At 34.6% G+C, this 13722-nt stretch overlaps 1 protein-coding gene across 1 annotated transcript; it reads left to right on the plus strand.

Annotated features, from left to right (window-relative positions):
- The first annotated feature begins 18 nt into the window (after positions 1 to 18).
- LOC132558801 (E3 ubiquitin-protein ligase Hakai-like) lies at positions 19 to 7542 on the plus strand. Its single transcript, XM_060223407.1, has 6 exons — positions 19 to 34; positions 2365 to 2556; positions 2879 to 2970; positions 3280 to 3366; positions 4078 to 4139; positions 4439 to 7542. The coding sequence occupies exons 1-6, from the start codon at positions 19 to 21 to the stop codon at positions 5658 to 5660; spliced, it is 1671 nt and encodes a 556-aa protein (XP_060079390.1). The 3' UTR covers positions 5661 to 7542.
- The last annotated feature ends 6180 nt before the right edge of the window (positions 7543 to 13722 follow it).

A 13722-nucleotide genomic window follows, 5' to 3' on the forward strand; every position in this document is an offset into this window, starting at 1 on the left:
TCCAGAAAATTTACAAAGATGGCGGAAGAAGCAGGTAACTCGGGTTAACTTACATTTTAGAAGAGATTTGTGTTCAAATTACAACGTGCATCTGAATGTTACTATAACGCATTGGTGACATCAGTTATGATTAGAATAATATACGCCAGAATAATAGCTAAGCTAATTCCATTATGCATTTCCTCAGTGCAGCATCGAAACGAAAATGAAAATTAGCTCTACTGAATCTGAAGCCGGTAAATTCTGTGAGGAGTATCTGTCTGTTTTATTTCCTGAGGATGCAGACCTACGTATAACTATATAGATAATGTAAACGGCCCCAACGACTTGACATTGTTGTAACATTTTATATTATCTTTTCGTGTTTAATTGGCCATGTCATACGCGGTCTAGTTAGTTCGGTCTCGATACAACTACTTGTTACCGATCCCATGGGCTATACTCTGGTAGGGAATGGACGCCCTGGTAGCTATTACGTATAGGTTGATTTAAACAAAAGGAAACCCAGGTAGAGACCATCTAAACGTAGGGGTTCTAACTATCTATCTGCAAATTATATTTTTTTCTTCTGGTCAAGGTCGATATCGACCATGATGGGACCAAAGATAAAATTAAAAATTACATGAAACATCATTTATGTATGTAATCTTATGTAATCTGGTCATTTATCTCATTTTTAGAGCCATTAAGATAAAATAAGATAGATAAGTTTATTGTAGTATCAGACTCATACACAACAAATAATAAATAATTTTTCAATACATCTATCCGGTGTTGTACTTTGATGTAATATTAGACAGTTGATTTATAATTAAAGAAAAGTTCTTGGTTTTTCCAGTCATTATCATGCCTATTTTTAAATGAATTGATATTTGCAGCTGAAACAACATTTTATGGCGGACTTTTTCAAATTGACAGACTTCTGATTGAAAAATAGTTTTTCCTGGGCATATTTATGGGTCGTTTTGAGAATATTTGTTTTGTATGACCTCTGGCTGAGGGGATCTGTGGCATCTTTCCATAATGTGATAGCATTAAAACATTCATTATCGTAAATTTGATTGATTATTTTGTACAGTTCTGTCTTATCTCTCCTGATTCTCCTGAAAGCAAACATTGGTAGCTGAAGTTTCTTTAACTTTTCACTGTAGGTAAAATCTTTCATTCCTGGGAGGCACTTAGTTGCTCTTCTCTGGATTCCCTCTGTCTTGTCAATATGTTTATGTAGGTGTGGTGCCCAAACTGGACTGTCGTAGTCCAGCTGTGATCTGACCAAGCATTTATAAAGCGGAATAAACAACTTATCACCCAAGAATTGAAAAGCCCTCCAAAGAAGAGCGAACATTGAGTTTGCTCTTTTAACTTTTTCTGATATGTGTTCCTTGATGATAGATCAGAGTCTGTTATAACTCCTATATCCCTTTCTTGATTGGATTTCTACAGGTATGAGATGGTAGGCTGGTTCTACTTCATTTTGGCTTTCACTAGGCAAAACCCTTGTCGTTCATGGTCAAGCACTTGGCAAGATTTGTCTATCTTTTTTACTCTTTCATAATGGTGCCCCACAAAATCCCATAGGTTGTGATGTTTTAGAGTCTTAGTTTGGGATTTGAAAAATCTCGAGAAAAACATGAGGATTAGTGTAAAACGAGTCAGCTGGTATATATATAGTGTTACATTTGATCTCTGTTACTCAGGTGGCACAGCACTGATGGTATCCAGTCATTATGATAAAAAATTATCATGCCAGAGAGACCTAGAAATCTTTGTTCTCTGAAGCTTTTAAAGTTAATCTTCATGTTTACATGAAATGGGAATATTTACTAATGCTCTTGGATCTGACACAGCTCATTTCAGTGAAATCATATTGTGTAAGCCATAGAAACAGATGTAACATTAGTTTGTTTTTTATACGCCGCAGGAGACGGTCATATATTGGCGTCATCTTCTCCGTCTGTCTGTCCGTATGTACGTCCATTTCTTGTGAAGGCAACTCCTCCTAAACTAATCATCAGATTTTCATGAAACTTTCTCAATGTCACTACTACAATGAGTAGATGTGCATGAAGGAACGATTTTACGGTTCATTGGTTTTTGTAAGATTTATGATACAGACATGATAAAAGCGATAATTAAAGGGACCAATCTTGATCTTTATATTTTGTGGCGGCATATATTGTGTTCACAGTACTCTTGTTTTTAAATGTTCAAATTGTCCAGTCATGTTTATTTGAAGAATCTTTTTTTTTAAAAGGAAAAGAAAATAAAACTATACTTTGACAAAACTGTTAAGAAATGACAAATTAATCCTCCTTTTAATAAATAGCCATAATTAGCAATATTTGAACAAAATTTATTTTTCAGAGTTGGAGTTGGAGTCAGAAAGTGATACAAATACAAGTGCTATTGGTACTAGAAGTGTGAAGAAAAACATTTCTATTAAGTTGAAGCAACCCGCTAAAGCCACTCGTGGCCGCCCTAGGAAAGGTTCCAAAGTGACCCGCTCTACTTCAAAAAAAGAAGAAGTTCAAGAGAAAGAGGATACAGGTGACCAAGGTAAGACAAAAATCTAATAAATAGTTTGAATGAATATCTCAAGTCTGCTTTATGGTACAGAATATTTTTTTATCAAATATATGTTTGGGGGGCTAAATGGAAAAAAAAAAGAAAGAAAAAAAATATCTGTGAATTGATAATTAACATATATGTATGTATCTAAAATACATTAAACGAGACCAAAATTGCAGTTTTAAAGTTAGAATCACTTGAGCTATGTATGTTTGCTCACTCATGTATTATCTCTAATAGTAGATTTTACTTGAAACCTTGTCTTACAGCTCAACTGTTTTGTTAGGTGTGAACACATATTATTTTATAGCTGGAAATGATGCAGTGATAGAGCCACCAATATTTAAGCAGCCAGCACGTGAACCTGTCCATCAAAGCCAGCCTCTTCAATGGAACCATAAGGTATCATGGCCTGACACGTCACAAAGAATATAGTGACTGCTCTGGTGTACAATTTTCATTGAATCTCCATGATTACCATTTATTCATTTCAAGTAAACATTTTTTAAGTGGCACAGAGAAATCTGTTTCAGAAAGAGAGGTTGTGAGAATATGATATAGTTATATAATAACTTTGGAATGAATATATACCTAATTAGGAAGTATGATGAACATTAATAAGCAGAAAATATTTATTGGTCTTAAACTGTGGTACTCTTTCAGTGACATAGTTGTGCTTTTAGTGGAATATCCATTTGTGTTTCATTGTAGGTTAACCTCATTGGAGAGAAAGTAGTGGACCCTCTAGTCCATTGTTGTGAAAAATGTCTACTGCCCATACTGATATATGGCAGAATGGTAAGACAGTAATTAGTTACGATGTTCAACTTTGTGCATTCTCAGAAGTAAAATCATATGAAAGAAATCATCTTTAGGACATCAGAATTTTAATGACAACCTATAACTTTACATTACTGTACTTTAATGTAGGCTTATAAAGTAAACTTTGTTGAAATGTTTCTTATTAATTGAAATATAAGGGGATGATGAAATTAATACAATTGGGAGATTTGTCATACCAAGACAGAAAAGAGCAGAGTTTAAATACTTTAGATATAATGGCACTTTACATTTGAATAATCTTCTTATAGTTGACACTGAAAGTAAATCACTATTACAAAGATGTTACAGATATCCTTCAGTATTTTTTGTTTTCATCTTTTAATGCATAATTAGTAAGATTTTACCCTTTAGGCATATGTATTCATTAATATGTGTTTACTGTTATTTATTTCAAATTCTACATGAGAACTTATGTACGTATGACTTGTATTAATAATTTTAATGAATACTCAAAGTGACATACTCAGTTTCATTCTGTGATATGATCAATTTATTCTAGTGATTATGTCTTGATTATGTTATCAACTCTTAGCAGTATTTCATGCACTAAATTATGTTGTAAATATTGTATGTTTGATTATATGTGAGATGAGTTAGTGACTCAATGTGTTATCAAAATGGAATAGAAGTGTATAATTATTATATATTTCTGTGTAATTTTTTCAGATACCATGTAAGCATGTGTTCTGTTTTGATTGTGCTAAGCAGACAGAGAAAACCTGTCCAAGGTAAAATACTTGTATACATTTAATAATACACTTGCCAAGATTACTTCAAGTGTTGAAACCTTTAATCATAACATTTGAAACATGTTTTACATTTCATCATGATTGTCTGCCTGATATCTTAAAAATGTTCAATAAATATAACATTTTTTGCACAAAAGACCTACTCTTTTATTTTGCCAACAATACCAGAGTTGTATTTCAGTGCAGTTTTGTTTAAACAACCTCAAAGTTATATACATTTCTAAATCATAAAATATTTTTAAAAAGTGTAAGATTAGAATGTTTTAATGTTGTTTCAGATGTGAGGACCCTGTACAAAGGATTGAACAATCTGCACTTGGAACAGTGTTTATATGCACGTATGAGAGTACAAAGCATGGTAGAGCAGGTTGTCGTCGGACCTACCTCTCACAAAGGGACCTTCAGGCTCATGTCCTCCACAGACATATCCGACCAGCAGAAATGAGTGCGAAGATGAGTGGGGAGTCTTCAAGAGATTCTCATGGAGGTTCAGAGTCTTCTCATCGAAGTAGTCAGTCGTTAGATCAATACTCCTCATCCTCATCAAAACCAAAGCATATGTCACAGTTAGAACATTACTCCACCTCCACTGGGAGACATGTGGAGGGATCACACACCATGTCATCCAGGTCTGGTGGAGAAGACTCATTGTACCGTGAAGACAGGGTTAATCGTGTGATAACACAAATGCCCTCTCATACACAGCCCCTGTCATCTCAGCACAGTAATGTCATGTCTGTGAGTCCAGCCATGATTCCACATAGCCAGCCTCCTCCCCAGCTTCAGGCTATGGGAATGCCACCTCAACAACACCCGGTGTCTTCACATGATGGCTATCAGATGTCCAGTATACCTGTTATGTCTGGTGGACGGACTAATTTGATAACTGTTCAACTGCAGGATGATACAGACTTCAGGAGGCGCGAGTCTTACATGGGACCTCAGACTGGAGTTATTCCCCCTGCTGTTTCATTTTCAACAACAATTCCCCCTCCAGGACTACCACCTCCTCAATTTGCGTCATCAACAATGGCTCCGTCCATGCATCAAGGTCCACCTCCTGTTTCTTACACTACACCTCAAGTGAACCAGGCAGGACCATCCCCTTTCTCTTCCCCCACTGTAGGACAGTCTGCTTTGGTGTCTGGAATGCCCAATGCCCCTGTATCCCACCCTCCCCCCGGGCCAGTTCCTCCACCCAGAGTAAATGTTCCACCTCCTGTATCACTCCATGGACTTCAAGGTGGACCACCAAGGATGAACATGCCCCCAGGTCCAGTTCCTGCACCACAAACACACATCCCTACTAGCCAACCTCGCTACCCTACTCCTCATGGACACTTCGATGAAAATCAGCAAAATTCACCCTTTGGACCTGGGCAAAACCCAAGGGGACCATGGACTGGGCCCCCACAGAGGCCTCCCCCTCCCCGCCCAGGAAGTACTCCAATGCATCCCCCTCCTCAGAGACCGCAATCTGACTATGGTCAATTCTACTAAGTTTGTAAATATACTAGCTTGTGTTTAGAAGTGTTGCTTACAGAATTATTACAAATTCTTATTTTAAATACAGTACATTGTTCACTCATGTATGAACATGTATCATATAGAAATATTTTGATCAGTTCAACTGTAACAAAAAAATACTTGTGCTTAGGAATATGTTCTTTAATCAGTGGTATTGAAATGTTGATTAGTTGATCTTGATAAATTTACTGCTCTGATTAAGAAGATATGTTTCAATGCTATTTCAGTATTTGCACTTGTAATGGCAAGTGAGTGAAAATATTTCAGAACATTCACTCTTGCTCTATACATGATACAAGTTTCAGCAATATTAGTTGTGATATCTATTCATATCTCCTCAAATGTTTTGCACGCATACAGATCTACCAGAGTTGTGTCCCTTCCTTTCACTCAATTCATTGGTAGAGTGATAAGCCTGTCATGTACATCTGAGAATTGTGTAAGGGAACTATGTAACAAAAAATACTTTGTCTATTATGATGCCTGTATTTACATAATATAAATTGAAATACCCTATTTTGGTAATAATAGGACAAGTTCAAAGGTCATTGCAGCAGAAGGAGCAGAAATGATAAGACCAAAGTGATTACTTTTCCATTGCTTCAACATCAATGTTATGAATTGTGCTAAGCCCATATTCTCAAAAAATTTAAATGAAACCATAACCCAATTTAGTACAAACTCTGGTGCTTTTGAAAATGAAAAAATCTTTTGAGCTTAAGAGGATCTTGTTGACATAAGAAACCACATTATCATACATGCTTACTAATATACCAGTGTTCAAAACAAATGTTAAATAATGATCAGTTAATCTGTTTGTGATTGATATTAAGGTGACAAGTAATGATAAGTTCTAATGTACTTAGATCATAGAATGTACCATTCATCAGGACAAAAATAAAGACTCTAAGTATTGTTATTTGAAGGGATACTCCAGACAATTGTCAAATTTCTGATGTTCTGTTGAAGACCCAATTATTATGGCCGTCTATTGTCATTATTATCTTGCCAATTCTAAATCAACTACAAAATCCAATGTAGCAGTTTTGTGTATTTGGACTTGATCATTTGATAAAAATCAAAGAAGGGACAGCAAGACATGAACTTGTAGTTCTCTTATTTTCTGTTTGTGGTTAAACATTGGATATCAGCTGCTCTCACAGTTCTCCTCAGAGTTTGTGTAATTGTACATGTATTGGTATGCATCTAACATCTCACTGGTATATAGTTGGCATAGATAATATGCAAACCCTTTTGTTCTAAATTTGAATGAGATTTGAGTAAGATCATTCTAATACGTCATTGTACTTTATTTTCCTTGGTACATTTTGCCAAATAATAAACGTGAAAAACAAAAAAATCTGTCATGTTAGTCTGATGTTTTGTAGAGAAGTACATATGTACAAAGCAAATGCTACAAAGATTTTGGTGATTTTTGAAGATAAGTAAAGTTTTATGACAAAATGATTCATATTACAATGCATGGTTAGTCACCAAGACCAAGAATAAGTTTAATTTCCAGATCACAGAAATTGAAGGCCAAAGGTAAAAGATGTGCTGTTGTGAAGTGTAGTAATTCAATGCCACAAAAAAGTGTATACATTTGTAATTGAAATATAAAAAAATGGTAATGTAAAACTATCTTTTTCTTGTATTAAAGGCAAAAGATTAACATTTTACAAGTTATTTCTGTAACTTGCATATTTTTTCTTTTCATACAATTTTTTCTTCATTTATGGCCACATCTTGTTGTTACTCCATTATAATGACTGAAAATTATTGTTGTGTATTGTTATATTAGCAGGTGGATTAAAAGAAAATGGCTGATAAATAAACCATACTTAAACTGGTACAACTTTGGTTTTTCTGATCTATTGAGAATGAAAATCTTACTGAAGGAATAGTTGGTAATAATGAACCACATTGTACTTTATTTAATGACTGAAACTAGGTTTTATTTACCCAAAGATTTATTTATATTTCACTGATGTTTTCTATATATTAAATAGGTCATGACATGAAAGAACACAAGAAATTAAACCATACTAAATGAACTCCATTCATTTCTGGTACATTTGTACTATATAAGTAAAACATTCATTTCCTCAGTGAAATATGCCATCAAGAACTTAGAATCAGTGTGCATGTCACAATGGAAATGTGATCCAGCTCTCCTGACATCAGTTTATGTCAGAATAGAGATATGATCTAGTTCTCCTTATATCATCTTCATTATGTCAAAATGGAAATGTTATCAAGCTCTCCTGATATCAGCTATTTAGTGTCAAAATGGAAATGGGATCTGCCTCTCCTGACATCACCTATTTAATGTCATAATGGAGGTGTGATCCTATCTCCTGACATCAGCTATTTAATGTCACAACGGAGGTGCAATACACCAACAGCAGATTTCCCAAACCTATGTTGCTACATTGTGCCAGATTATTACATGATACCATGAACTGAAATCAAAATATATATTTACGTGAAGCTTGAATTATATAGTTTTATGTCGTATGAAATATGAATGACAAGGATATAAAGAGAGATAAGATAAGTGAGAGATATCCCTTTATAGTAAAACAAAGACCAACACTTCAAATAAAAGAATAAGCCTTTATCTATAACATGACAAAAATATATAAAAGACATGTAAATATCTACATAATATAGCTAATACACAATGATCAAATCCACAATGAAACATTAAGTTATAAATGTATGGTTATGGAGTAAGCATGTCTAACATGATCTCGTGCTAATTGTCCCCCAAGGTGGAATGCAAGTCTTGATATGTGTTGCAACACTTCACAGTAATGGTATGACAGTTTACTACAGGCTCCACAAGTTTTTGAATGCACTTGTCCATTTTGCGTACCTGTAGAACAAATGAGAATATTTGACAATATTCAAACTATAGCTGACAATGTAGAGAATCTTACACCAGTTTCCTTTCATATAAGATTAGTGAAAAGAGAGAATTTTCTTTTTAGCGAACATCTGGTGAAGTTGCATGAAAAGTTTGACAACATTTGAACAGAAGGGAAAATACCAGTTTCATTCAGGTGGAGTCCTTGGTTAAGTACATTGTATACTATATGTGACAAGTTTCATAATTCTCATATGAAATGAATAAAGGAAGCTAAAATCTGTTTATTGCATAACTTAGGTACTTTCTCAAACAGCATAACAGTATATCAGACTAATTCAAAATCTAAACAGCAATATTCCTACTCTATATCTCCCTTTTTTAGTGAAATCAGAATTCACATGACATCATGAAACCAATGCCAGCTGTGGAAGGCCCCCAATGATACATGCAAAATATTAGTTTTTTCTTTTTCTGGTGGTTGGAAAGGGGGTTAAGTTTTATCCTTTTGGCCCTATTGGTATCAGTTGGTTATTAGAAATGTTGCCACAACACTGACAGTCATCTGTGAAACAATGCACCATGATAGGAAGAATCACACAGATGGATAACAAAACCAACTACTTGGTCATACACATGTTTCACAAATAGTAAAACCTAATGTACAATCTCTTGTTTTGTACGAATGATCTGAATTGTTGTAGAACAAGAATAGAAAGGGTTGGAACTATCACTAGACAAAAACTGTATTTGGACGGGAAGTGTTTTATTTTAAGGGCCAAACAACACTTGAACAGCAACAGATGTGTATTTGGGCCAGGTCAAACTTACAAGTGTTTCATCAGGGCTTAAAGGGACGGAATGGTTAGATTTCATAATTTTTTCCATGCATTTGATTTCGGGCAAGCATTGACCCTTTGACAAAACAACAGAGGTGTATTGGGGCCTGCAATGAAACTACAGGTGAACTCAAGTGTATTGGGACAATAGAGCTGTTAAACTCACAATTTCCTCGGGATAGAAGGCACTCTCACTAGGAGAGAAGTGTAAACACTTGGCTATTAAATGTTATAATATGCTTACATAAAGGTTAATTTATGCACACCATGTACAAGTGTATGAACATTGTAATACATACACAGAAGTACAAACTTTGTTGTTCTACGACTACGTAAGCCGAGTGTCATCGATTTTTCTTCTTTTCCTTCTTATGTTTCTTCATGGACGGATGTTGTGAATGTTGCCCACTGCTCTGTCCAGCATTTAGTTGTTTTAAATCTTCTTCACTGTCCTAAACACAAAGTGAATAATTGTTGTTTATTTCCATACAGGTATGCATGTATGTTATAAACCTCATTCTTTATAAACTTTGTTATGTTAGCTTATAAACCTACTGGCTGTTGACAATAATTTTAAATGTTATTTGAGAAGCAGGATCAATACAAAAGACTAAAACGCAAGAACTAAACTCGATCAACGGCACTGCTTCATTTGCCGAGTGTATTCTCTTTTTCGTTACTTTTAGACGTTACCATGTGACGAAAGGCCGCAGCTAAAACTTTGTTCCTCTCTAACTTTATCCTTTTAGAGCTATCATTTACCTTATCTTGTTCGCTTTTTGGTATAAATATAACAGCAAATACACAAACAAGTTGGAATAACGCTCCCAAAAGGAGTCCATAGTGTAAAACACTTTCAAACAAAGTTGGTTCCTCAATTTCGATCGCCATCTTGGTTTTTGAACGAACATTTGCGACACCTTTTCAATTCTATCACGGTCTTTTATTTTTTAAAGATACCTGTGAGTCAGTCATATAAATTCTACGTCGATATCTTACATATTATATGAAACTTTGAATGCTGTTAAAGTTTTATTAGAAAGGAGTTTTACGACAAAAGCTCTTTCTCGACACATTTCCGCTTCCGTTTGATTTTGTCCAATCAGAAATCGCAAATTTGCAGCGACATCTGGCGAGTACCTTTAAATTACGAGTGGGAAATACAAACAGGTGGTTTAACGTCAAAATAAGGTAATTTTAAAGCCATGTAAATATAGTTTATGACAGGTTAATTTCTTGACATTTGAAATATATTACAGGTATAGTTTACATGTAGATTCCATTTCCTTCATTCCCAACGTAAGAGTTTCCCTTTGGTTCGTCGTGACCTGCCCTCCGTCTTGTCCGTGCACGGTTCAATAGTGTGGATAAATCATGTTGGGCATACATCGGAACTGGCCTGCAAATATCAGCACATTAATCGAAGGACGTAATTTTTAGTTTAACAGGTTGACTATACTCCTTTATGACTTTTCGAAAAAAGAAAAATACACAACTGAAGTATTCTCTTTCCATGTAAAGTTATGTAATGGTTAGTCATAAGGATTCTGATTATCAATCCTCTGTTTAATTTTTTTAGGTTTAATGTTCTTTAAATGAAACACAAAAGGTAAAATTTTGAAAAGGCTTGTTACTAGCTATTATTACTCACGGCCAAAAAGGCTTACGCCGTGGTGTGGCATTGGTCATTTGTCAGTCAGGCGTCAACTTCTCAATTTAAACTACATCTTTTCAATAATCAGCTGACCAAATGTAATGGTACTTGGCAGGTGGGAGGCTGGAATGAAGCCTAACAAATTTTGCTATAAGAAATGACCATATTCAAGGTCACCATAGTTATTTGTTAACACCTTATATCAACTTCTTCTGACTAACCAAAAGGCGTAGAAACATGATTTTGGACTGATAGATTCTGAAGATGAAACTGGACAAAGTTTGTGAAAAGAAATAAGCTTGACAAGGTGACATGTGTTGACTTTGTAAAAACTTAAAGTGACTACTTCTGAATAATCAGAAGGCACAAAGGTATGGTATTTGGCAGACAGGTTCCTAAGATGAAGCCAGAAAAGTCTTGAAAAGAAATTACCTTGACCCATATTATTTTTCTGATGGGTTCCTAGGCTGATGCCTGAATATTGAAGGTCACATAGGTCAAATTTGTTAAAACCATTCTTGTAAACATGAATTTCAAAAAGCAGGATATTTTGCGGAAAAGTGTTTCCAGGTCAAAGCATGACAAATTTCAAGTAAAAAAGAAATGAAATTTACCTATAATCCAAGTCATAACTGTCACTGTTAAGAGTATTAGAGGTTGTAAAAATTGGTTAGAATTGATTGGGTGTGCCCCTATTGAATTCTATAGTATACAGTATATTTCTGATAAACATTGATTCTAATTTTGATGTACATTGAATACCACAAGTAATGTAGGCCCATTGAGCCTCTTGTGATTATTAAGTTGTCTTGTGACAAGATTACACTCAAAACAAGTGCTAGATTGGAATGGATCCTTTATGTAGTTACATTTATACAGTAATACCATTCATTCACCAGCTAATTCATGCTTTCATTTTTCAGGTCCTCGTTTACTCACATATGAATGCTTTTACCTCATCATCTGGATGAAATTTTCTCAGAATGGAAGGTATAATTGTTAAAATCTTTTAGTTAAAAGTATCATGAATTAAATGTTAAGGGGCTATAACAGCTGTAGTTCTTGACTAGACTTTAGTTAGACCCAGTTGACATAAATAGGCTTAGAAGGAGAAGCTGCTGGCTGAGTCCATATAACTGTAGGAAATAAACTTGATAAAAGAATTCTTGGGTGGGGGGGGGGATGGGCTTACAAATAACATAATATAGATATGATTTGTCTATGCTCGGAAACAGCTGGCAAGTATTTAAAATGCCTTATGATTTAGATGCTGTTATAGTCCCAAGGCATCATCTGTTATGGTCGGGAGGTGGGGTGGTGGCAGTTGAAAACACTATTGGCACTCAATTAATTATTGTTGCTGCTGAAGGTCATGTGACCTGTGAAACTTGACCAATCACATGACTGGACTAACCAATGATGATTAACTTATCACATGTAAAGAACATATTCACGCACATGTAGCCTTATGTTATGCATTTACATTTTTTCTCTGCACACCCTGTTTAACAAATTGTTCACTTAAAAACATCTAGACAAGTTTGTGTTTGTTCATAACTGCACTTATGTAATGATACATAAGTTTTAATGTATGAACAGAAAATACAAGAGGAATATTAGCTTCAGCTACACATTTATTGAATATACCAGCTCTTGTACTTGACTAGATAACTTACATCTTAAACACTTTTATGTATATTATCAGTGGATGACATTGTTTTTTTTATCTGCCCTATGAAGTGTACTATATCACCTACTGTGGAATTATAACAGAAATTGTTGATATTCTGTTGACTTTCAATTGTTTTCAACTGTATTACTCAGCTTCACGCTATAACTTTGCAGACGAGCAGGCTTTATTGGTTGATATCACTGTTCCTCCAGAGATGGAATCTCCTGTAGACTTTTCACATCCTCTCATCAGCAATCAAAGTCCACAGATTTCATCTAAGTTAAAAGGAGATACTAGCAACAAGGAAAATGCAGATGCAACCATAGGTAAAATGATTTTTTCAATTCTTAAATAATTTGTAGATACAATAATAACATATGAATGCTAATTAAATTGTGTTTGTCTAAATTGACATTTTTTGCCCACCATTATTAGATAATTGTTTATTCTTATTGCTCTCCATCTGGCTTTATTTTCTTCTGTCCATCCTTTAACAAATCTTGCTATCCCTGTTTTTGAAGAAGTACCGTTTGGATAATTCTCAAATTTTCAATGAATGATCCTCTTTCTCTCGAGTTGTGCATAGCTTATCTTGGGACTGATTGGAAAAATGTGGACTGATTTGGGGAAAACCATGTTAACAGGTGGCCATATTAGAGTTCGACAGTTATATATTGTTATCGCTATTTCCGGAGATGTATTGGATAGGTTGTTTTAAAATTACACACATATGTTCAACTTGGTCCCTGGTTATGCATAATCCATTTTGGGACTGATGAGAAAAAACAAAATGGCTGACATGTGACCATCTTCGATTTTAAAGCTAAAGATTATCATCACAATTTTTTGAGATGAATTTTCAAATTACTTTTAAGACCAAAAAGAGTGGAGATAAGATAAAGGAAGAAAAAGACCCAACTTTTAAGGAACATTGGGAAATTATCTTTTAAAATCCACCACCACATGTAACAGTGAACATAATCATATGATAAAGATAAAAT

This window comes from Ylistrum balloti, unplaced genomic scaffold (assembly GCF_031769215.1).
Source record: "Ylistrum balloti isolate Yb309-2 unplaced genomic scaffold, AGI_CSIRO_Ybal_v1 Utg370828, whole genome shotgun sequence".
Lineage (NCBI taxonomy): Eukaryota > Metazoa > Mollusca > Bivalvia > Pectinida > Pectinidae > Ylistrum > Ylistrum balloti.

Bases quoted from the DNA above. Each gene is read 5' to 3' on its own strand.
- LOC132558801 (XM_060223407.1), top strand. The intron at 2,557-2,878 runs GTAAGACAAAAA...ATTATTTTATAG, and splicing joins AGAGGATACAGGTGACCAAG to CTGGAAATGATGCAGTGATA. The intron at 2,971-3,279 runs GTATCATGGCCT...GTTTCATTGTAG, and splicing joins CTCTTCAATGGAACCATAAG to GTTAACCTCATTGGAGAGAA.